This window comes from Onychomys torridus, chromosome 8 (assembly GCF_903995425.1).
Source record: "Onychomys torridus chromosome 8, mOncTor1.1, whole genome shotgun sequence".
Classification (NCBI taxonomy): Eukaryota; Metazoa; Chordata; class Mammalia; order Rodentia; family Cricetidae; genus Onychomys; species Onychomys torridus.
The window spans coordinates 47819259-47842810 of record NC_050450.1 but is presented as its reverse complement, the minus strand read 5'-3'; the positions used below and the strand labels follow the sequence as shown (position 1 = coordinate 47842810).

The window sequence follows — 23552 nt, the reverse complement described above, 5'->3', positions numbered from 1 at the left end:
AGACAGACAGACAGACAGACAGACACACACACACACACACACACACACACACACACACACACACTGTAAATATCCCCAAACCAAGGAATCTCTCTGATAACAGGTTAACTTACCAAGGGCAAGGAAGCCAAACAGAACTCTGGAAAAGCCCATACTAGCTTTCCTGTGACCTCGGCACACAACTCACAGCTCTTGGCTGCTCCCTCTATTAAGCAAAGACAATTCATTTGCTTAGTGAGGGTGAGGAGGGCAGGGATGGGACAGCCCCTCTTCTTAGCACTGCGATTTATTCCATAACACACAAAGTCCTGACAACAGCCCTGCCTTAGCCAGACAAAGATAAATGTCAAACTTAGGTCAAGGTGGCCCTCCTGAACTGGGGAAAGTGAGTCCATAGCCCATGACGGCCCGGCACAGGAATCATAGTACCTGAGTTCTGTGTCACAGACTCAGTGGGGATCAACAGTGAGCACCCCTTTCTCTGCCTGGGAGCCGCCATTCTGCCATCTGTCAAGCGGGCCCTGGTCTCTGAGGACTTACAGAATCATGAAGCTGACAGGTGATCGATTCAACATGTTCTGGCTGGGATAGGGATGAAGGAGGTGCAGAGCCAAATATGTAGACCCACTACAAGCTTCACTCACTAGGGTGGTGTGCTATCCCTAAGCCAAACCCAGGAGGACCAAGCTAGAAGAGCCCCAGGCAAAAAACCAACTGTGGTTTCAAGTGAACTTGGGTGACCTTGTCTGAGAAAACCAGTGAGTAGTTTGGAAGATTCCAGTTCCAGTCTCTAGAGACAAAATGCCAGCAAATCAACCCACTGGCTGTCCCCGCCTTCCCCAGAAGGACATAATGACACTGTGGGAATGGATGAGCAGGGTAGTGGCAGGTCCAACCCAGGACAGCTGAGAAACAGCTTCAACTGCTGAAACTGGAACAGGCACAAAATCTGGGGCATTTTCAAACCACCCCTCAGGCCCTCAGGGATGACCTAAGTAAGGGTCTCTGTCAGCCAGAACTCAAGCCATACCACACAGAGCTTTGCTTTGGTGAAAGAATATGGGTCTTACTGAAAAGCCTGAAACTATCCAACTAGGTCAACCATGTCATGTAGATGGAAAAAGGGTAGCCTGGAGAACAAAGTTCCCAGGATAAATAAAGACCTGTTTTCTGAGGCTGACTGTTCCAAAATCACTGTGTGGATTTCTCTCTCTCTCTCTCTCTCTCTCTCTCTCTCTCTCTCTCTCTCTCTCACACACACACACACACACACACACACACACACACACACACACACACAAAATTTAAAATAAAGCCGGGCGGTGGTGGCGCATGCCTTTAATCCCAGCACTTGGGAGGCAGAGGCAGGAGAATCTCTGTGAGTTCGAGGCCAGCCTGGGCTACAGAGTGAGTTCCAGGAAAGGTGCAAAGCTACATACACAGAGAGACCCTGTCTCAAAAAAAAAAAAAAAAAAAAAAAAAAAAAAAAAAAAAAAAAATTAAAATAAAATAAAATAAAATTAAGCAGCTTGGGAACCACTTAAAGATAATCATTTAGACTGGTGAGGTAGTTCACAACTTCAATCTCAGCACTCAGGAGGCAGAGGCAGATGATCTCTGTGAGTTCAAGGCCAGCCTAGTCTACAGAGTGAGTTCTAGGACAGTCAGAGCTACACAGTGAGACCCTATCTCAAACAAACAAACATGACAGCAAGCAGATAAATAAATCATAGACATATTCAAATCAAAGGTCTTGATTTCAGATAAATGGCACGGGATCCTGGCAATCACAAGACAGCTCAAGCAAAGGCTCCTACACACAGGAAAAAGCCATCAGCATCCTCTGAAACATTAATGATCATGCAGGGGGTTCTCAGGGACCCCATGGGCCCAACAGCATAGCATGCCCTCCCAGTGAACAGAAGGCAGATGTCCACTTCATAGGTCAAAGGCCCAATTCACCTTTCTGGGTCGTCTTGCACACTGCCTAAGAGAACATAGGTCTGGGTCTGGGTCTGCAAGGGAAAAATAACTCTGAAGAAAATCTCAGCCCGGGAAGCAAGCAAGGAGACAAGTGACAAACACCGGGAGAAGACAAAGATCAAAGAAGCTGCATGAGACAGGGCCTCAGTCAAATGGCTTGTAAAGGTGTATGCGGCATAGAGAGAGCCACACACTCAAGCCTGCTTCAGATCTCACTAGTTTCCCAGAAGGCCATTTGCAGACAATCTGGGCCCTGGCCAAAACCCTTCTTCCTTCTGCCACCAAACCTTGCCTCTACAAGGGTGAGGTCAGAACCCACAGAGAGTTTCTGAATACATCAAAAGGAATTAATTACTGAAGAAGATGTGCCATTTCATAGAAAAAACAACCCCAAAGTTGGCAGAAAGACACCAAGGGCAAGAGGAAGAGGACACAGCCAGGAGTAGCAGGTAAGAGAAGACCAGTGCAAGACCCTCTAGCCCAGAGCCTTCCCAGGTGATGCTGAGGAGAGGGAGATAAAGCCTTCCTTCCCACACGCCATGCCAGAGTCTCTGGGAGAGCCTGGAAGGCCCAGCAGTGGCCACAACATCCGGGAAGCAGCCATGCATGGCTAAGGCACCAGAAAGGTGGTTGTATGAACTGAATCCTGCCAGAAGGTGAGCTCACACATTTAAATTTCTTTACATGGTAGAAATGATAGTGTTTTGAGCTATCAGATTAAAGACACTGTACCTGGGATGGTTAGTGTGATGGTTTAGTGGGTAAAAACTCTCGCAGCCAAAGCCTGATAGCCTGAGTTGGACTCTGGGAGCCCACATAAAAGTGGAAGGAGAGAAGCAATCAGTAAAGTTATCTGATAGCCTGCACGAGCATGCATGTACGCATGCATGCAGAACACTTTCATTCTCTCATAATGCAATTTTAAAATGCAATTTTTATGGCTTTTGCGTTTTTCTTGATTTGTTTTCTACTCACTCTGTGGCCCAGACTGGCCTCAGACTTGGGCTCCTTCTGCCTCTGCCTCCCAAGTGCTTACCCTGTAGCTATGCATCACTATGCCTAACTCCTTTACATTATTGAAATGGTTAGAGAAGCAATTCTAAAAATGTCTCAACTTTGCCAGTTGGCCTACACAACTTAAATATTTGCTATCTGGCCCTATAAGAAAAAAAAAATCCAATCCCTAGTCTGGATTCCAGAAACCATCAGATCGTGCAAATGACATAAGGAGCAGGTGTGGATATGTTCTTTCCTTCTTTCTTCCTTTCCTTCTTTCTTTCCTTCTTTCTTTCTCTCTCTCTCTCTCTCTTTCTTTCTTGTTGTTTTTTTTTTTTGTTTTGTTTTTTGTTTGTTTGTTTTCTCAAGACAGGGTTTCTCTGTGTAGCTTTAGAGCCTGTCCTGGAACTCGCTCACAGAGATCCACCTGCCTCTGTCTCCTAAGTACTGGGATTAAAGGCGTGTGCCACCATGCCCAGCTCCTTTTTTGCTTTTTTACTGAGGAAAAATTCACATAATATAGAATTAGCCACATTAAGTGAACATTTCAGTAGCATTTAGTATATTATGCAATATTGTGCAACAAGAACTCCCATCCAGTTCCAAAACATTTCGTCACCCCCACACCCCAACTAGAATCTCAATCCCATCAGCTGTCACTCCCCACCATCCTTCCCCCAGCCTCTGGCAGCCACCAATCTGCCTTCTGTTTCTATTGATGCACTTCCCTGGACACTCACGTGAACACACTCCTACACTGTGTGATCTCTTCTGTGAGAGCCTTTCACTTGGCATCATGCTCTCCTGGTACACCTATGTCACCCACGGCTTAGTACTTGCTCCTTGTTAGGTGAAAGGATAACTCACTGTATGGATCCACGAGCTGTCACCCGCTGCCCAATGGACGCCCAGACTGTTGTTGTCTTTTGGCCGCTATGAGTAGTGCATGAATATTTACATACAAGTATTAGAGTACACCTATTCTCAAATTTTCTGGAACTGCTGTAATTCACAGGAAATCTACATCTAACTTTTTGAGAAATTGTCCAACTGTTTTCCACAGCAGTTGATACCATCTTGTCCCCACCAGCAATGCCCAAGGATCGCAACTTCTTCAGATCTTCACCTACTTTTATTAAATTGTTTTTTTTTAGAATTATAATCATCCCCATGAGTATAAAGTGGAACCTCACTGTAATTCTGATTTGCATTTCCCTGATGACTAATGATACTGAATTTTCTCATGTTCTTGGTCATTTGTAAGGGAATTTTATGTATCTGGGACTTCAGATATATCCCCTGACAAACAGAACAGATACACAGAGTTACCAATATCTTAAAAAAAAAAAAAAAAGATGAGCAAGACATTTCTCCATTGTTCCTGAGATAAACATTGTCAAATTCTGTATCCTGGAACTTCTAAGAAGATAAGAGGAACAAATGGAGCCCTGTTCTACAGAAACCCTTGGCCCTAGGTATCAGAGCTTGCCAACCTCTAGCCCTTGAAGCCACGGTAACAGGACAGTCGGGGCACAATGAAGACACAAGCAATAATGTTAGGAGGACTAGGAGCTCTAGGAGAGACCTCCATCCCCCAGGGAGCAGCCCTCTCTGACACCTCTCTGCTTCTGTCAGGGCTTCCTCTTCTACCTGCCTGTGAGGACAGAGGGTGTCTCTCTGTACTCACTCTCTCCTAAGTAAACCCCTGACATCTGTAACTTCAGCAAACACCCAATGAACACTCAAACCCTTCACTTAGCTCTAACGTTCACTTCTGGCTCTGGGTGAATGGCTCCACCTAAGGAGCCACACTGGATATCCACCTTCACAAGGTCAGATTTACCTCAGAATTTTCACCCCTAAACCCACTTCAAATTTGCTTTCTCTGTCTGTTTTAAAGATAATTGGGCCTAGAGAGATAGCTTGGGGGTTAAGAAGTCCTGTTCTTGCAGGGGACCTGAGTTTGGTTCCCAGCACCCACAACCACCTGTAACTCTAGTTCCATGGGATCTGATCTCTTCTGGTCTCCCCAAGCACCAGGCATGCAAAAGTCACACACACACACACACACACACACACACACACACACACACACACGCCAGGTATGCAAAAGTCACACACACATACATACATACACACACACACAGAGGCAAAACTCTCACACATAAAATAAATACAACTGTGGGGTTTTGGGGAGGTGGGGGGGGACTTCAATACATCCTGGCTTTCTCCAGGAAATCTGCTCAACCTCCTTCTCTCTAGTCTCTTAATATTGCTGTGGAGAGATGATCTTCCTAGCCATCTACCTGGACTACCCCCAGGCCTCTTCTAGATCCTCTGCCTTTGGTTTTGTGATTTTCCTAAGAACAAATCTGATAAATTTAAAAAGCTAAAAATAAAAATAACTGTAAACCAACTAATAATATTAGAGACTATTGGAGAGAAGATCTTCTTACACATGATATTAAAGAGGTCAAAGAGATGACCCAGCGGGTAAACGTGTTTGTCAATGAGTCTGCTAACCAAACTGGATCTCTAGGACCTGCATAGTGGAAGGAGAGATCTCTGATCTACACACACACACACACACACACACACACACACACATACACACAGAGTGTAATAATTGTACTTTATTATATTGATTCTGGGGATTAAACCCAGGGACTCTAATCATGCTAAGCTTATGTTCTATCATGAGCTGAAGCCCTAGTCCCAACTGCATTCATTTTAAAACTACTATATAAAAAATAGCCACACACAAAGAGACAAGTGACACTTGGAAATATCCACCATATTTTGGGAGGGGTGGCAAACTATAACTCGCAGGTTAATCATGCCAGCTGCCTGTTTTTGCTAATAAAGTTTTACTGGAACACAACCACATACATTGGGCATAGTATCATCTATAGTTCATTATGTACCATGATAACAGTTACACAATTTTCAGAGTCTATATGTCCCACAGAGGCTAAAATATTTACTATTAGGCCCTCTATACAAAGTTTGTAGACCCTGACCAAAAGCATATACAAAAAACTATAAATCATCAGGGGAAGGGGCTTAATGGAAAAAATGAGCAAACAATGCAATACAAACAACAATTCACAGGGAAAATGAAAATAACTTAATAAATACTACAAAAAAGAGCCATCATGGTGTTATAGACCTGTTTTTAATCCTAATATTTTGGAGGTGGAAACAGGAGGATCAGCACAAGGCATGCCATAGCTCCAACGCTAGTTCAAGGACAACTTGGGCTATGTAAGATTCCATCAAACTTGTACTCACATGTACATATTCACACACAGACACACACATGATTAAAAATAATAAAAATAAAATTTTAAAAGGGGGTTTAACTTACATGGCAATAGGGAACTCATTAAAAATAAAATCATTCAGTAATATCCATTTCTGAAAATGTTATGACATTGTTTTGGAAATTTAGTGAACTTGATGTTAACCCAACCATTCTATTTTTAGGTATCTACCCCAGAGAAATATTTGAATTCCTGCACGCACACACCCAACCAAAAGTACTATAAAAGCTTTTAGCTAGACAGACACAACTGGGCCGGAGAGGTGGCTCAGTGGTTAACAGCATTTGTTGGTCTTCCAGAGGACCAGAGTTCAGTTCCTAGCACCCACATCAGGCAGTTGACAACTGTCTGTTTTAACACTGGCTTCAGGGGATTCAACACCTTTGGCTTCCATGTCCGCATCCACATATTCGTGCATATATATGTATACACACACACACACACACACACACACACACACACACACAGGCTCCTACATATGATTAAATTTAATAAAAATAAATCTTTTAAGAGGACATTTATTTGTTAAAAATTAGTGTGTTGTATGCATACATAAATGTATATATGGGGATACACACACACACACACACACACACACACACACACACACACCACAGCACATATATGAAAGTCAGAACGACTTTGTGGACTTGACTTCTTCTTCTACCTTTACATGGGTTCAGGAGAAGGAACTCAGGTTCTCAGGCCTGGCTTGCAGAGCAAGCACTTGACCTTCTGAGCCATCTTGCTAGCCCTCTATTCACTATTTATAACAGCAAAACTCATCAGTGGCCTTTACTATTCATCACTGAGGGAATGGGTTAAATTATAGTGCATTCCAAACGAGCCCATATGGAAAACAATTTTATGTTTTTAGAAGTAACAACATGAAAAGGAGCTCTAGACATTGTCAAGCAGAAAGAAGTATGCTGGAGAATATAAGCACAAAGCTCAGGCTTCAAAAGGTTGGATGAGGGTGGCTGAGATGGCTCAGCAGGTAGACACTTGTTGCCAAGCCTAATGACCTGAGTTTGATCCCCAAACCATGATACAAGGAGAACTGACTCACAAGTGGTGCCCTGGGGCAAGTGGATGCCCACACCACACAATAAATAAATGTTAAAAATTTTGAAGGTTTCAATGATGCTTCTGTCCATCTATATGCAGAGAAATGCACAGGAGGATTGAAGAAAAATGTCACCCTGGGAAAAGGGGCTGAGCAAGCACAGCATCATCCGAGTGACAACCACCACTTTTTAAGAACTGTGGTTAACATAGCCCAGATCAGTCTGCATTCCAGGGCAGGGGAAGCAGGACTCCTTGGCCCCAAACAATACTGTTAAGGTGCTTTCTGAAACTTAACTGTCCTGATGTACCCACGAGGTAGCTGCTATAGACCCCTAGAGAAGGGGACAAAGAAGGCACTTCGGAATCCATGCTATGCTCCTGCAAATCTTTCCCTTCTGAGTGTCAGGCTTTCTGCAATGAAAGGAAGTGGCTAGTTTAACTGACCTCCAAGTACTTCCCAGGTCTGATGCCACAACATAAGCAGGCCTGAAAGAAGTTCCCTACCTCTCTAGGGGAAAACAAATAAACAAAACCAACAGCTGAGGAAATAAAGCTTAAATCAGAAGGCTCAAAGGAATGTGTGCTCCTGGGAAGATGACATCCTTGAGAGCAGAAGCTGTCCCCGCCTCCCTAGACTCACATCCTCAACTATTACAGAGGGGGTGGCTTTGATGATGGCTGATGATGTATCTTCCAGTTTGGACAGTCTAAAATAAGCTCTGGGTGGGAGGGGCAACAGGAAGCAGGGGATTGGGGGAGGCTGACAGGAACCAATTGGCTGAGGTTTTCCAATGGAGCCATAAGGAGAGCAAAAGGCTCTGGGAGAACCGGATACAGAGAGCAGCGAGCGAAAAATGCTGTTGGCAAGAGCCTCCAGTCTCCCTGCTCGCCTTTCAAGAGCAGTTTCTTCCTGAAAGATCCCAGGAGGTAGACAACGGGGCTAATCTCTCCCCACACAAATAACCCTACTCATTATTTTAGGAACTACTATTCAAATTGTGCCCTGGAGGTCTCAGGCCTGCTTCAAAACCTACAATTCCACTTTGAAAACAGCGAAAGAGTCCATACTTTCAATCTGCCTCATCCCTTGAACTTAATTAATAATCAACTGATTTTTTTGTTTTAATATTTTAGACTCAAACATTTAAATTCCACTCATTCATCTAAACTTAAGAATCAGTAAAAGCCCCTGTGTAGCATAAATATCTAATTACCAGTTTGTGTGGTTTCTCCAAATAACCTGGAAACTTACAAACCTCTCTCAAAACAGCCTTTGCCAAGTCCAGAAACTTAAATCAAAGTTGACCGTTCTATGGGTGGTTTTTCGGTTTGTTAAATTATAAGAGGAAAAGCTCAATAAAATATATTTCTTGCTTTTCATAATAGCACCATGGGAGAAGTAAGCCAGTAATCACTATTACCAGTTTACAGATAAGGAAATTAAAACACACAGAGGTAAAAAGACACGTTCAAGGTCAGATCTCAGAAAGTCACAGCCAAGACTAGAAGCAGTCACCTCATAAATCCCACAAACTGCTTCCCAGAACAGAGTTCAAATGAGAAGAGGAAATCACCATTTCTCTCTCTTCAGGAGTTCTGCCCTTCCCAAGTAGACAGGTCGCTAAGGCCCTGGGTGTCCTCACAAATCAATGACTGAGACCTGGAGAATCTAGTTAAGCTTCCTGATTACTTCCTGGCTATTGGAAATCTGACCTCAGAGAAAGATGCCATAAACCCCTGCCCTACCACCCAATTCTGGTTTGCCCCATAAAACAAGTCAAACCTTGCTTGCCCAGAAAGACATTAAAAAGAGCCAAACCAGGGAACTTCAAAGCAATGTTTTCAGTCTAAACAGCCCTTTCCAAAGAGGAGTGGCTAGTACCAGGTGGCACTGGACTGGAATGCATCGGGAAACTCCACTGGCATTCAGCAAGCAGGGGACAATCAGGTGTTGAGAGTTAACTAAAGAGTTGGGGGAAAAGTAAGCAGGATGCACAGGTCCTTCCCAAAGTGGTACAAATAAGATCAGGAATTTTCAACACCAGAAGCCTGAGAGCACCCAGTTCCCAAGGGCCAACAGGGCCTGTGGCCCAAACCAGGAACCTTGTATCAACACAAATTTCCCATCTCCGACGTTTATTACTCGGGGGTGGAGGCCTAGAACTATTTTTCCTGTCTGTGACTTCGACGCGGGGTAGGAAGAGCTACTAATCCGATCCAAAATCCCGACCAACAGATAAAGACATAAAGAGGAGGGAATCAACTTTCCCCAGAATGCACAAGTCTTCTTGGACTCCCCAGCCAAAGAGCAGAAACCGGGACCCCCTCAACAAAAACCGTCCCTATCATCAGTTCAAGAGCAAGACCCATCCATCCCCACTTGGAAACACCCCACCTCTCTACTGATGGAGCCCTGATGGTGACAGCGACTTAGGAGGGCAGGCTCTGTTCCACAAGATGGAAGCTGATGGCCCACGCAGACAAGCCAATTCCTGGGACAGTCTGGTGGCCAAGTCTGAGTCCAGCCCCAAGACAAGAGTCTGGGGGTGGGTAGGAGAGTCCTGACAAGCGGCAAGCAAGCCCCACTTTTGTTCCTATCCAGGGAAACCAGACATTTTTTTTGAGTCACCCAAAAAGCATGAATCACACGGCAGAGCTATGGGAACGGGAAAGGATGTTATTTTTCGGCATACTTGAGGATTTTCCCTTTGTCCCGGCTCTATCGATACTCTTCCCGCCCCCATTCCAACCCCATCCCCCAACTCTCACGCATTTTTTTTTTTCCTGCTCCATTTTTATTTTCTCTTGGCCTTCGCAGGCTCCGGGCTCCTCGCCCGACTCGCAGGCAGGACTCCCAGCTCCGCACCCCGCGGCAGCTCACCTGCGTCAGGTCCTCGTCGTTGAGCAGATGCGACTCGCGGGGCTTGAAGCAGTTCTGACACTTGCTCTTGTTGAAGATGTTGGCCTGAAATTTCCTGCACGGGTTTTCCTTGGCCGCCGACATGTCGCCTAGGCGGCCGCGGCGCGGGCCACTTCGGCCCAGCGCGCCCCCGGAGGTCGGGACTCAGCGCGGCCGCCGCCGCATTTTGCGCTGGCCGCCGCAGGCCCGGAAAGGCCTCCCCGCTCACGCCGCGCCCCGCCTGCTCGCCGCGGCCTCAGAGCGCGCGCGCCGCCTCGCGCCCCGCCCCGCCGCCGGGCCGCTGCGGGCCCATGGACGGACGCGGCCTCGGGCCGCTGCCTCCACCGCGGCCGCCCCCAAGGCGCCGGCCGGCAAGTCCAGCCGTCGCGCTCACCGGGCGCCCGCCGCCACCGCGAACGAACCGAGCGCGGCGCCGCGCGCACTCGGGGCGGGGCGGGGCGGGGCGCCGCAACCGGCAGCCCCGCGGGCCAATGGCGCCCGCACGCTCCTGCTAACAAAGAAACCCGTCGGCCAATGGATGGCGGGGGCGGGACCGGGAGCAGCGGGCGCAAGGTAACTTGTCCAGGCTGGGAAGGTGGAGGCGCTGGGATGGAACTTTCAGGTTTGGTGGACTGGCGCCGACGCCCGCGGCCTGACAGCTGCGGCGCTGGGCTGGGCTGCTCCCGGAAGGGAGCCGCGGATCTCCGCGGTCTCCCCCAGGGCCCCTGCCTCCCTCGTAGCCTCTTTGCTGCGGCCTTCTGCCCGCGCCCAGCCTGCACCCCTACTTTGTGCCGGGTCTACGGTCGACCCAGATAGCACTATTAGGGCTAGGAACTGTTTCAAGTGCTCCCCATGTTTGAACTCATTAAAGTTCCTCAATCTTTCCATGATCATTCCTGTTTTAGGTGAGGAAACTGAGGTGCGAGGAACTGTTAAGTAATAATACATAGTGTTTCCGACATGATTAGATGTCAGCAGCTATCAGTTCTAAGATGGGAGATGAGTGAGCCCAATTCTGCAAGATTCAGAGTTAGGCACCTTCATTAGGTGCATGCTGAAACAAAGGCTCAGACGCTGGGAATAGCTTGTGCAAGGTCACTTTGCCAAGAAGCGGCCGAACTATTGCTGTAGGCCACTGTTGCCCAGACTTCCAGGCAAAAGGCCACTAGGAAAGGAAAGAACAGAGGAGAGCAGAATGGGCGGAGGGGAGCAGGGTGGAGGGGACAACCCCTGCTCCTTAAGAGACAGAGTGCTTCCAGCAGCAATGAGATGGATCTAAGCAGGGAGCATGCGGAAATGTTCCCAAGGTATGCAGGTAGAGGTGGGGGAGGAGGAACAAGAAAGGAGTATGTGGTCCCAGGACTCTGGAGGCAGATCTAGGAGGATGGAGAGTTTGAGGTCAGCCTGGACCATAGTGAGACATGTCTTAGGAGGAGTGGGGAGAGAGGGGAGTGAGACAAAGTGAGGGAGGGGTCGCTTAGGCCTGAGATTCCTGGCTCAAGGGGCTGGCAGTTCGGAATCAGCCTGAATTTTTAGCAGAGTCTGAGCTAAGTCATTTTTCACGGTGAAGGTGATATTGGAGCAGGTGGTAGCAGCACCTGAGAGCCGCTGAGCTCAGGTTATGAGGAGGCTTTAGTAGAAGAAATGCCTCCAGAGCTGTGTACTTTTCCGCTGATCATCTGGTGACTACCCGGGGAGGTGTATTTCCCATTTTGAGAAAGAAATGCTTCCCTGCACAAAGAATCAGGAATGAAGGAACTCACATCAAAGTCTTCCTACCGCCCGAGGGGAAAGCCCAGCTCTGATCCAGCTGTGGGCAAGTCCTTTACCCTGGCTGGCGCCTCATTGACCTCATGTACAAAACTGACATGAAAGTATGGGGTTGCAAGCATTAAGTGATAATAATGCTTGCAAAATATTTCACATAATATGGCCAATCATTAATTGGTGAAATTTGGCAGAGGGTGTTTACTGCACTATTCTTGCAACCTTCTTGTTTTAAGTTTTTCCAAAAACAAAGGAGAGTGAGTAAGGGAGACTGACAGCCCTCGTCTGCGCAGAACACTAAGAAAGTGATACCAATGGTGGCCTCTGGGGAGAAGAACTAGGTTATTGGGAAGTGACCCACTTTTAATTTTCATTATAAAACCTTTCTGCTCCTTTTGGGTTTTGTTTTATGTACATTTGCAACTTGTTTAAAAAGGAAGGACTTAGGCCAGTGAGATGGCACCGTGTGTAAAGGCTTTTAGTGCCAAGCCTGAGAATTGAGATCAGTCCCCTGAAGCCATGCGGTGGAAGGAGTGAGCAAACTCTGACAAGTTGTCCTTTGACCTCCTTATGAGTGCACAGTGTGCTGCACTCATATGTACACACACACACACACACACACACACACACACACACACAATTTAAAATGTAATTAAAGCTCTTCAAAAAATATTTTAAAGTTCTACCCATATCTTGGGGCCAGTCAAGACTACCCTATTAAGAAAATGCTGGTCGGGTGGTGGTGGTGCATGCCTTTAATCCCAGCGATTGGGAGGCAGAAGTAGGTGGATCTTTGTGAGTTTGGGGCCAGCTTGGTCCACAGAGTAACCAGGACTTCACAGAGGAACCCTGATAAAGGCCTTGTAGAGATCAGGAATACAAGGAACATAACTAAACATAATAAAGGCAATTTACAGCAAGCCAACAGCCAACATCAAATTAAATGGAGATAAACTCAAAGCGATTCCACTAAAATCAGGAACAAGACAAGGATGTCCACTTTCACCATATCTCTTCAATATAGTACTTGAAGTTCTTGCTAGAGCAATAAGACAACTAAAGGAGATCAAGGGGATACAAACTGGAAAGGAAGAAGTCAAACTTTCACTATTTGCAGATGATAAGATAATATACATAAGTGACTCCAAAAATTCTACCAGGGAACTCCTACAGCTGATAAACACCTTAAGTAATGTGGCAGGATACAAGATTAACTAAAAAAAAAAAGTCAGTAGCCCTCCTATAGACAAACGATAAACAGGTTAAGAAAGAAACCAGAGAAACATCACCCTTCACAATAGCCACAAACAATATAAAATACCTGGGGGTAACTCTAACCAAGCAAGTAAAGGACCTGTACAACAAGAACTTCAAGCCCTTGAAGAAAGAAATGGAAGAGGCCTTTAGAAGATGGAAAGATCTCCCATGCTCATGGATAGGTAGGATTAACATAGTAGAAATGACAATCTTACCAAAAGCAATCTACAGATTCAATGCAATCCCCATCAAAATCACAACACAATTCTTCACAGACCTGGAAAGAACAACACTCAACTTCATTTGGAAAAACAGAAAACCCAGGATAGCTAGAACAATACTGTACAGTAAAGCCATTTCTGGAGGCATTACCATCCCTGACATTAAGCTCTACTATAGAGCTAGTAATAATAATAAAAAAGCTTGGTATTTGCATAAAAACCGACATGTAGACCAATTGAATCCAATTGAAGACACTGACATTAACCCACACACTTATGAACACCTGATTTTTGACAAAGAAGCCAAAACTGTACAATGGAAAAAAGAAAGCATCTTCAACAAATGGTGCTGGCATAACTGGACATCAACATGTAGAAAATTACAAATAGATCCATATCTATCTCCATGCACAAAACTCAAGTCCAAGTGGATCAAAGACCTCAACATAAAACCAGTTACACTGAACCTGATAGAAGAGAAAGTAGGAAGTAGTCTTGAACGCACTGGCACAGGAGATCACTTTCTAAATATAACACTAGTAGCACAGACTCTGAGAGCAAAGATTAATAAATGGGCCCTCCTGAAACTGAGAAGCTTCTGAAAGGCAAAGGACACAGTAAATAAGACAAAACAATAGCCTACAGAATGGGAAAACGTTTTCACAAATCCCACATCTGACAGAGGGCTGATCTCCAAAATATATAAAGAACTCAAGAATCTAGACATCATAATAATGAACAATCCAATTGAAATGGGCTATAGAGCTAAACAGAAAATTCTCAAAGGAAGAATTTAAAATGTCCGAAAGACATTTAAGGAATTGTTCAGCATCTTTAGTCATCAGGGAGATGCAAATCAAAATGACTCTGAGATACCATCTTACACCTGTCAGAGTGGCTAAGATCAAAAGGACTGCAGACAGCTTATGTTGGAGAGGATGTGAAGCAGGGGGAACACTCCTCCACTGATGGTGGGAGTGCGAACTTGTACAGCCACTTTGGAAATCAGTGTGGTGGTTTCTCAGAAAATTGGGAATCAATCAAGACCCAGCTATATCACTGTTGGGTATATATCTAAGGAATGCTCAATCATACCACAGGGACACATGCTCAACTATGTTCATAGCAGCATCATTTGTAATAGCCAGAACCTGGAAACAACATAGATGCTTCTCAACTGAAGAACAGATTTTTAAAAAATGTGGTACATATACACAATAGAGTACTACTCATCAGAGAAAAAATAATGACATCACGAAATTGGCAGGAAAATGGATGGAACTAGAAAAATATCATCCTGAGTGAGGTAATGGAGACTCAGAAGGACAAACATGATATGCACCCACTCATAAGTGGATACTAGAAGAAAAACAAAGGATAACCAGACAACAACCCACAACTCCAGAGAAGCTAGCTAACAAGGAAGACCCAAAGAGGGATGCATAGATGGCCTTGAGAACAGGAAATAGATGAGATCTCCATGAGTGAACTGGGGGTAAGGGGTGGGCAATGAAGGGTAGGGGGGATGGGTGATGAGAACATAAAGTGATGGGATGGTTGAGCTGGAACAGGGATGGAGTGGGAAAGCAATGAGAGAGATACCATGATGGAGGGAGATATCATGGGGATAGAGAAAAACCCGTTGCTAGGGAAGAATCCCCAAGGATGACCCCAGCCTAAACTACTAGAAATAGTGGAGAGGGTGCTTGAACTGAACTGGCTTGCCCTGGTGATCAGATTGGTGAATACTCTAATTGTCATCACAGAGCTTTTCTCCAATGACTGATGGAGGCAGATGCAGAGATCCACAGCCAAACACCAGTAGAGCTCCAGAAGTCCAGTAGGAAGAGAGAAGAGGGATTCTATGAGCAAGTGCATCAGGATCATCATGGGGAAACCTGCAGAGACGACCAAGCCAAACTAGTGGGAGCTAATGAAAGTTGGATCAATGGCTGTGGAGCCTGCATGAGACTGGACTAGGCCCTCTAGATGGCAAGACAATTGTGTAGCTTGATTTGCTTAAGGGGGGTGGGGGATGGGCTGGAGGTAGAATCAGAATCCATCCCAGGTGCATAAGGGGGCTTTTTGGAATCCACTACCTATGATGGGACACCTTGTGCAGCCTTGAGGCAGGGGGAAGGGCTTGGACTTGCCTCTACTGGATATGCCTCCCCATGGGAAGCTTTGCCTTGTTGTGGGGGGTGAGTGGGGGTTGGTTGGGGCCGGGGAAGCAGGAGGAAGGAAGAGGGGGACCTTTGATTAGTGTGTAAAATGAATGGAAATTTTTCTTAATAAAATATTTTTAAAAATTTTAGATTAAAAAAGGGAGGGAGGGAGGGAAATGGGGGGAGGGAGGGAGGGAAGGAAGGAAGGAAGGAAGGAAGGAAGGAAGGAAGGAAGGAAGGAATATGCTGAGCATATTCTGTCCAGGCCTTGCCACTCACCACTGAAGACCCAGCTGTGGATATGAAGAGTGATTTAGGGATCCTGAGGCTGGTGGCCTGAATAGAGTCTGACCTCAAGCAAATGGAGACTCATGGAAACAAGAGGCAAACAGACATCTTCCTCTGGGAAGTTGTGGGGCTCTGCCTGGGAAATGCCTGACTCCATAGGGAGCCTCAGGGTGGGGCTCCTGGAAAAGGCAATATCTTGGACAGTAAGAATCAACCTAGAGAAGGAGAAGGAAAGACATTTCAGACCACCACAGCAGGAAGATGAGTTTAGGATCTCCAGACCAGCCTGTGTAAACAAACAGAGGTCTGGCTGTCACTAGGGTGGTGTCGCAGAGAGTCAAACTGCCCTGATGGAGGAGGCATTGGGAGGGTGAGAGAGTGGTGCACGCTGGGCCTCCCTGAGAAAGCAGTGTGCTGCTGTTGGTGGGTACCATTGTCTAATGACTATCTAAAAGCAGAGGCCCACTGGACTCAGGGCACACTAGGACCTTGCCTATGGTGATAATTAAACAAGTACTTTGGAAGTGAGAGTTCAATTCTTCAGGCTGGCACCACAGTTGCCTGGACAGTGGAGAGTTCCAAACTGGGTGGTACTCAGGGCCTTAAACATGCCATGTAAGTGCCCCTCCACTGAACCATGTTCCAGTGCAATTGTGGATCTTTTAACTAGGCACTTACATAGGGACCTTTGGTGTGAGAAATGAATGGCAAGCAGGAGTTTAGAAGTGGGATCCATCAGGAAATAATTACGAAAGACCAGAGAGTACAGAAGATGGGGCCAGAACTAGAACAGTGTCGGCTGGAGATGCAAGGAATGAAACTGGACTACATTGAAGTGGATTAAAATTCCACTAGCCTCAGCATCTCTAGGGCAGAGCTGGGGCAGGGTTACTACTGCATTTCCTCCACCTAATTCAGTGCCTAGCAGAGAGTGGGTACCCAGCCAACTCCTAGCCACAACTGAATAGGTGAGAACATATTATTTCATCATGGTGAACTGTTTCCCCTATCTGATTATAAAACCCACCTAGCCAGATTTGAGTCTCATAGCTTTGAGTTCCCTTTACAGAGGACTAAAATACAAACATTCATTGGGATGTATTCATTGAGGATTTAGCTCAGTGGCAGAGCACTTACATAGTATGTATAGTACTTTAGATAAGTATTGTGGTAAACTTGGGGGACCAAACCAGAACTGCTATGAGTCTGAAGCCAGACTGGGCCTCATAGAGAGTACCAGGCTGTCCAGGGCTGTAAAACAAGACCCTCTCTCAAAACAAAGTGATTCAGGCCAGGTGCAGTAGTGCACACTTTTTATCCCAGTGCTGGAAAGGCAGAGGCAGGCTGATCTCTGTGATCTCAAGGCCAGCCCGTTCTACAGAGCGAGTTCCAGGACAGCCAGGGCTGCACAGTGAGATCCTGTCTCAAGAACCAAACCAAACAAAAAAGAGGATTCTCTACATTGCTTTCAGTGTAATGTATAATATATTATACATTGCCCCTGTCAAGCAAGCTGGCGGGCAAGCAAGAAAAGCCTCTCAGGTGAAACCTAAAGGCAGCTGAATCTTGCTGTGAAAGCCTCTAGAGAAGTAGCAGAATTTACACAAATTCACACATACTCACATAGAGGTAACCACTATTTTCTTCTCTACCGTCTTGCCTGACCTCGAACTTGGTATGAGTGAGAGTCTGCTCACTGTACCTGGCTTTTCTCACTTAACGTTACGTCTGTGAAATCCATATGTCCACACAGAGACTGAATGGCTTATGATCAAATGCCCTGCAAGAGGCAACTTAAGAGAGGAATAGGTTTTTGCATGGGTTGGTTTTTAATTCGGTTTGTGGCTACACTCTATCATGGCAGGTAAGGCATGGCACAGCACTGAGGGTGCCCTTAGAAGCAGGCGTGTGAGGCTGCCTCGTTCACTTCTCCATAGACAGGAAGACTGAGGAATGCCAGACCTCTTCTCTTTCCCTTTTTATTTAATTCAGGACCCAGCACATAGGATGGTGCTGCCCACCCTTGGTGACCAATCCTTTGCAATCCGCATGGCTTTGGATTTGCCCAGACTAGCATGATGGATGAAGACTAGGAGACTGAAGAAAGGACAGACTCAAAGACACACGTACAGAAATCTGGGCTTTGGTGGATTGCTCTGATGGAAAAACACTAGCAGCAGTCTGGAAACTCAGTTTATTTTATACATCTAAATCATGGCTTCATTACATGCAGCTGAACAAGGAGGTGGACTTATTGTATACAGCTAAAGGAGGAGTCAGGTTAGTTCATCTCAGTAAGAGATCTCTCTAGGGGAGTGGTCTCAGCCTGTAACATCGGGGAGAAGGAACCTGTGGTCATACTTTCTGCATATATTGGTTTTAGCAAAAGGTCAATTCTTTAGCATTTTTGGGGGGTCAAGGGAAGGCTTTGCCATTCCTCTGAGCCTTGCCCAGGGAAGGCTTTGACATTTCCATGAGTCTGAAGTATTGTGGCCCTTGACATGGCCATTTTTGAGTTAACAACAAATGGCCACTATTGAGTCAACAACAGTATTCACTCAGGACTTCATCCACTCCCCACACTCAGGACCAGTTCCTACAGTTAATCTTCTCTGGAAACACCTTCATAGACACACCCAAAGGTGTTGCTAACTGAGGCCCTAGGCATTTATTAATCCAACCAAATTGACAATGAAGATTAACCATCATAATGTGTCAGTCATTTTTTTTACATTGCTTCCTTGTTGCCCATTGTGTGGCTATACTGAAATTTATCCAAGCTCGTGAGGATGGCCCCTGGAGAAGTTCCCACATAGCTATGCACATATGAGGAATGGACTCTCTTCTTTTCTTTGCTAATAACCGATCATAGGATTCTGGCATTTATTTGTTTATTTATTTATTTGTGTGTGTATGTGTGTGTGTGTGTGTGTGTGTGTGTGTGTGTGTGTGTGTGTGTGTGATGTGTGTGATATACATGTATACACAAGCCCTCATATGCAAAGGTCAAAGGACAACTTTGAGTGTTGGTCCTTACCTTTCAAGTTATTTGAGGCAGGGTCTTTTTGCTGTTTGCAGCTATGTACATACTTTGCTCATCCTGGGGTTCTTCTTGCTCCACCTCATTTCAGGAACACTGGGATTTTAACTGGATGGCACCACACAATGCTTTGCGTGGGTTCTAGGGTTGAACCTAGTTCTCCACATTTTGGAGCAAAAGCTTTCCAGATTCTGACTTTTTAAATAAAAGTACCCAATATTCCTTATCTTTAGGCATCTCTGGGAACAGTGGACAGAGCCTGGGTTTTTGAAGGCCAGAGCATTTTTAATAGTCCCTATTCTAGAGCCCCATTTCTAGATGTATTTTTTCAGTTAGTGTGAGTAAAAGTTCCTCTGCGGATTACATTATCCCAGAGGATTCCTATCACTGGATGAAAGAGGTGGAAAAGGAAAAGGCTTTGAGGTCAAGGAGAGCAGGATGCCGCCATTGGCTATGAACTACTGAAACCATCTTCACCCCTGTTGAGCACAGCACAGTGTCTGAACCATGGTTTCACTGTTGCTCCTTGTTTGTGAGGTGCCAGATTCCAAGGTGATAGATTCTTTGTGTCTTGGAATTGAGGGCGTTGTGTGACAAACTTTTCTTGGGGAAATGTGTACAGCCATCCACTCACCCCAGATAGGGAGCCCATGACAGATCAAAGTAAGGATATACTGAAGTCGAACTTGGTGAACCCATAAGTTTTGTTGACGTTCCTTACAAGCATATGGGTGATTTACGGGACCAGAAATGATTCAATGGCAGTTTCATCACCAAAGCCCACCCCAGCATAAGTGACAGCTCACAAAATCTGGAAACCTGGAGCACCCTGCACAGGCAGCTTAAACGATGTCCTTTCCAGGCGGCTCAGTCAGTCTGAATCTCTTCCAGGCAGTTCAACTGGTTTTTGTTCCTTCTAGGCTTCTGGCTGCTCTCTGTTTCTTCCAGGTTGCTCAGCTTGTCTCAGAGTCTTCTTGCTTATCTGAAAATCACTTGTTTATAGAGCCTTGGGGTAGGAGGGGCCTATTGAATATGGTCAGTTTCAGGAACTTCCAGAAGCTGTTCTAAACAGTTAGTTTTCTGTTTTAATGGAGCTTCTGTGCAGTATGGAGTGTTTCACTCCCTTTCAAATCGATTATCTTGTTTCACCTTCTTTTAAACATCCCCTTCTAGAATATCGTGTTTCACTCTCCCCTTACATCCTATGCCTTAAGAAGTTTGCCTCCAATATGGAAGGTTGTGATCCAGGAGGAAACTGTTATCTAACAGATGGGTAGGACTCCTTTGGGTCATGTGGAGTCTGAACCAGAAGCATCAGCATAGAGTTCAGACAACCCCTCCTCAGAGTTCAGAGCCTCACCTTTCTCCTTCCCCTTCTGTGCTGCAGATCTCAGAAACCTCCAAAGTACTCCTGGAGGGAGGCAGACAAAGATAGACGTGCTTCAGAGATGAGCATGGCACTCTGAAGTCCAAAGTCAGTCAGCTATGGCCCAGGCCTACCTAGTCCCAAGGTGGGAGGGCTGGTCTGGGGTGTGAATCCCAAGAGGAGGCTATATAAATAGTGGCTGCTTCTTTGGATTGTGAGGACTAGTCATGCATGAAGGCATGTGCTTGTAATCCCAGCATGAAGGAAGTAGAGGCAGAGGGTCAGAAGTTGAAGCTTATCCTCTCACGTATGCGTGTGTGAAGAACAATCTTCTCTCTGAGAAGGCTAGCTCAGCAAGGGCCAGGATCCTACAAACCTCCCCATCCTGTGAACCTCTGTGTACGCGCCTGTTGGCCCAAGCTCTGGATGCCAGACATTCCTGAGATTTGACTCCATCACACCCTCCCCTTCATGCCAATCATGAATCACATCCAATCTTGAAGTCAAGCGCCTACCAGGAGAATTAGACACAGTCACCACCTGCTTTAGGACAAAAACTGAAGGAACATCCTGCCCCAGTGTGATTGTTCACCTGGTTTGGGTCATTGTATGCCAGTGTGCAAGAAGTAAATCGTCTCAGTGAGTTACTCTGCCTGTGTCTGTCTGTCTCTTTGTGACACTGGGACTGTTAGATTCTGACGTACAGAATTCAAAGTCTGTGTGGGCTACCTGAGACGCTGTCAACAAAACAAATAAAACAAAACATGTGACCAAAAAGATTGTGAGAGCTCATGTAATGGTGCGGAGGAGTTGAGAGTCAGCCCCGAAGCACATGAAGTGTTAACGTTAACATTTATTATGATACCTATGACTTGACCTTGGCTACAGCGGCATCTTTCTTATGTGTTACTTGTTTTTCAAGAGCCTGTTGTCAAATATTTTTGAGCTTTTTAGGAGAAATAGTTTCTTGTAGCCATTCAACTCCACCAATGAATCCACATTCATTAATGAGACAGCTCAGTATGTGTCACTGTGGTCCAGTGGAAGTTGAGCTATGGTAACCATGGTGAGCTGAGTTAGGTCCTCTCTTCCTCCGCCTGCACAGATGAAGAGGCTAAGGCACAGAGAGGACAAGCATTGTGTTCCAGTGAACTTCAGGCATGGGAGCTACTGCACACTCATGGGAGAGGACAGATTGCTGCTTCAGAAGTGAAACTGAAGGATTTCAGAGGTCCCTTTCATCTGGAATGGGGACTGGCAGGGAAGGGAGCTTTTCTAGAGCAGAAGGCAAATGACAGCAGTTTCCAGATATGCACAGGAGAGAGTGTCACATGTTAGATACAGAAAGTCTGTACAGAAGAGTAGGTTAGCCATTCCATTAAACTCTTACCTATGGACCCCTTGGACTTAGAAGTGCCGCTTTTAGAAAGATAGGTTGTAAAACTGGTTGCCCAGGAAGAGGAAGAGATTTGTCCTAGGATGTTTATCTTCTCCTCCCTTTCCTTCTTTTATTACTTTTCTTTCTTCTTTTTTAAAAAGTTGGTTATTATTTATTTTATGAAAATATAATTATATCACTTCCATTTTCTCTTTCTTCCCTCCAACCTCTTCCATGTTCCCTTCCTCCAACTCCTCCCATGCCCCTCCCCCCCCCCCCCCAACAGATGGCCTTGTTCTCTTTGGTTGTCATTGTTACAAACACATAATATATATGCATAAATATACAACTACAACCTGCTGAGTCCATTTACTGTTGTTTGTGTATACAATTTCAGGGCCCATCACTTTGTATTGGATAACCAATTAAAGGGCTCATCCCAGTGACTAGTTACCTGTAGTCCTTTGTCTAGGCGTGGGGTCCCATGAGATTTCCATCTTCCCGGTTAGCTTGTCTATTGGTTTTGTCATTGTCCAGGTCTCACTTAAGCAGCCGTATTGTAGAGGTAACCTGAGTGTCACTTCCCTGTCATTTCTAGGAGATACAATCTCACCACAGACTTCCTGGCCCTCTGGCTCTTAGAATCTTTCTGATCCTTCTTCTGACATTTTCCTTGAGCCTTGAGTGTAGGAGTTGTGTTGTAGTTATAGCCGCTGGGGCTGAGTGCATGTTGTGGTTATCTGCAATGGTCTCTGTTTGCCACAAAGAGAAGCTTCATTGATCTGGGGAGTGAGAGACATACTTATCTATGGGCCTAAGAATTAGTTTGGGAATGCAGTTAGGAATTATGCTAGTTTAGTGAAGTGGCGGGGGTTGTAGGTAGTAGAAACTGAGCCCCTGGCGTTTGGCTCAGTTTCCAGTACCAAGTGTGATTTCCCTCCTGTTGAGCAAGCCTTAAGTCCAGTGTAGAGAGCTGTTGCTTACTGCCGAGATCTGAATACTGCCATTGCACTGTTAGTGATATCTTGCCATGGTCATTGTCATGGTTCATGGGCATGACAACTGGATAGGACTACTTGATTGCTTCTTTTCCTTGGCAACTTGCACAGCATCTTCTGCTAGACCACAGGAGGGAGGCTTTTAAATATTTTGTTGGGAGCTAGAGAAATGGCTCAGCAGATAAGAGCATTGACTGCTGTTTCAGAGGTTCTGGGTTCAATTCCCAGCACCCACATGGTGGCTAGTAACTATATATAATGGGATCTGCTGGCCTCTGCTGGCATTCAGGTGTACATGCAGACAGAACATTCATATCAATAAAAATTTTGCTTATTGCTATTGTATGGTGTGTGTGTGTATGTTATATTGTACATGTGTGGAGGTCATAGGACAAGTCTGTGAAGTCAGTTCTCTCTAAGATTTATTTTATCTTATGTGTATGTGTGTGTGCCTGAGGCTATGTATGTGCACCACATATGTGCAGGAGCCCATGGAGTTCATAAGAGGGTGTCATTGCCACTGGAACTGGAGTTCCAGATATTAGTGAATTATGTGGATGCTAGAAACCAACCTGGGTGTTCTGTAAGAGAAATAAGTAGTCTTATCTTCTGAGCCATCTCTTTGGCTCCTTCTTCCAGGATGGAGCTCTGCTTGTCAAGTTTTTGCAGGGAGTGTTTTTATCTGACATCTTCCCAGCTCTCTTCTTGTTTTTTTTTTTTTTTTTTAATTCATGCTCTCATGTGGTCAAGGCTAGTCTCAAACTCACTGTATAGCTAAGACTGTCCATGAATTCCCAATGATT

The 23552-nt window shown here is 45.5% G+C and overlaps 2 protein-coding genes across 7 annotated transcripts in view; one reads left to right on the top strand and one right to left on the bottom strand.

The window, feature by feature from the left end:
- The window catches only part of LOC118589057 (myosin phosphatase Rho interacting protein), a 118001-nt gene extending 107275 nt beyond the window's left edge, over positions 1-10726 (bottom strand). For 3 of the 6 annotated variants that reach the window (XM_036195913.1, XM_036195916.1, XM_036195914.1), the window contains exon 1: positions 10252-10726. In XM_036195913.1, the coding sequence (XP_036051806.1) occupies positions 10252-10374 (123 nt within the window). In that variant the 5' untranslated portion in view covers positions 10375-10726. The remainder of the gene's footprint in view (positions 1-10251) is intronic. The other 3 variants (XM_036195917.1, XM_036195919.1, XM_036195918.1) reach the window with 3 other exon arrangements.
- Positions 10270-15308, top strand: LOC118589058 (testis-specific gene A8 protein-like). The gene is made up of 2 exons (XM_036195920.1): positions 10270-10842; positions 15281-15308. Exons 1-2 carry the CDS (start codon positions 10373-10375, stop codon positions 15294-15296), a joined length of 486 nt encoding a protein of 161 aa, XP_036051813.1. The 5' UTR covers positions 10270-10372; the 3' UTR covers positions 15297-15308.
- Positions 15309-23552: the final 8244 nt, after the last annotated feature.

Excerpts from the sequence above, each read along its gene's own strand:
- LOC118589058 (XM_036195920.1), top strand. The coding sequence starts at position 10,373 with ATGTCGCCTAGGCGGCCGCGGCGCGGGCCACTTCGGCCCAGCGCGCCC.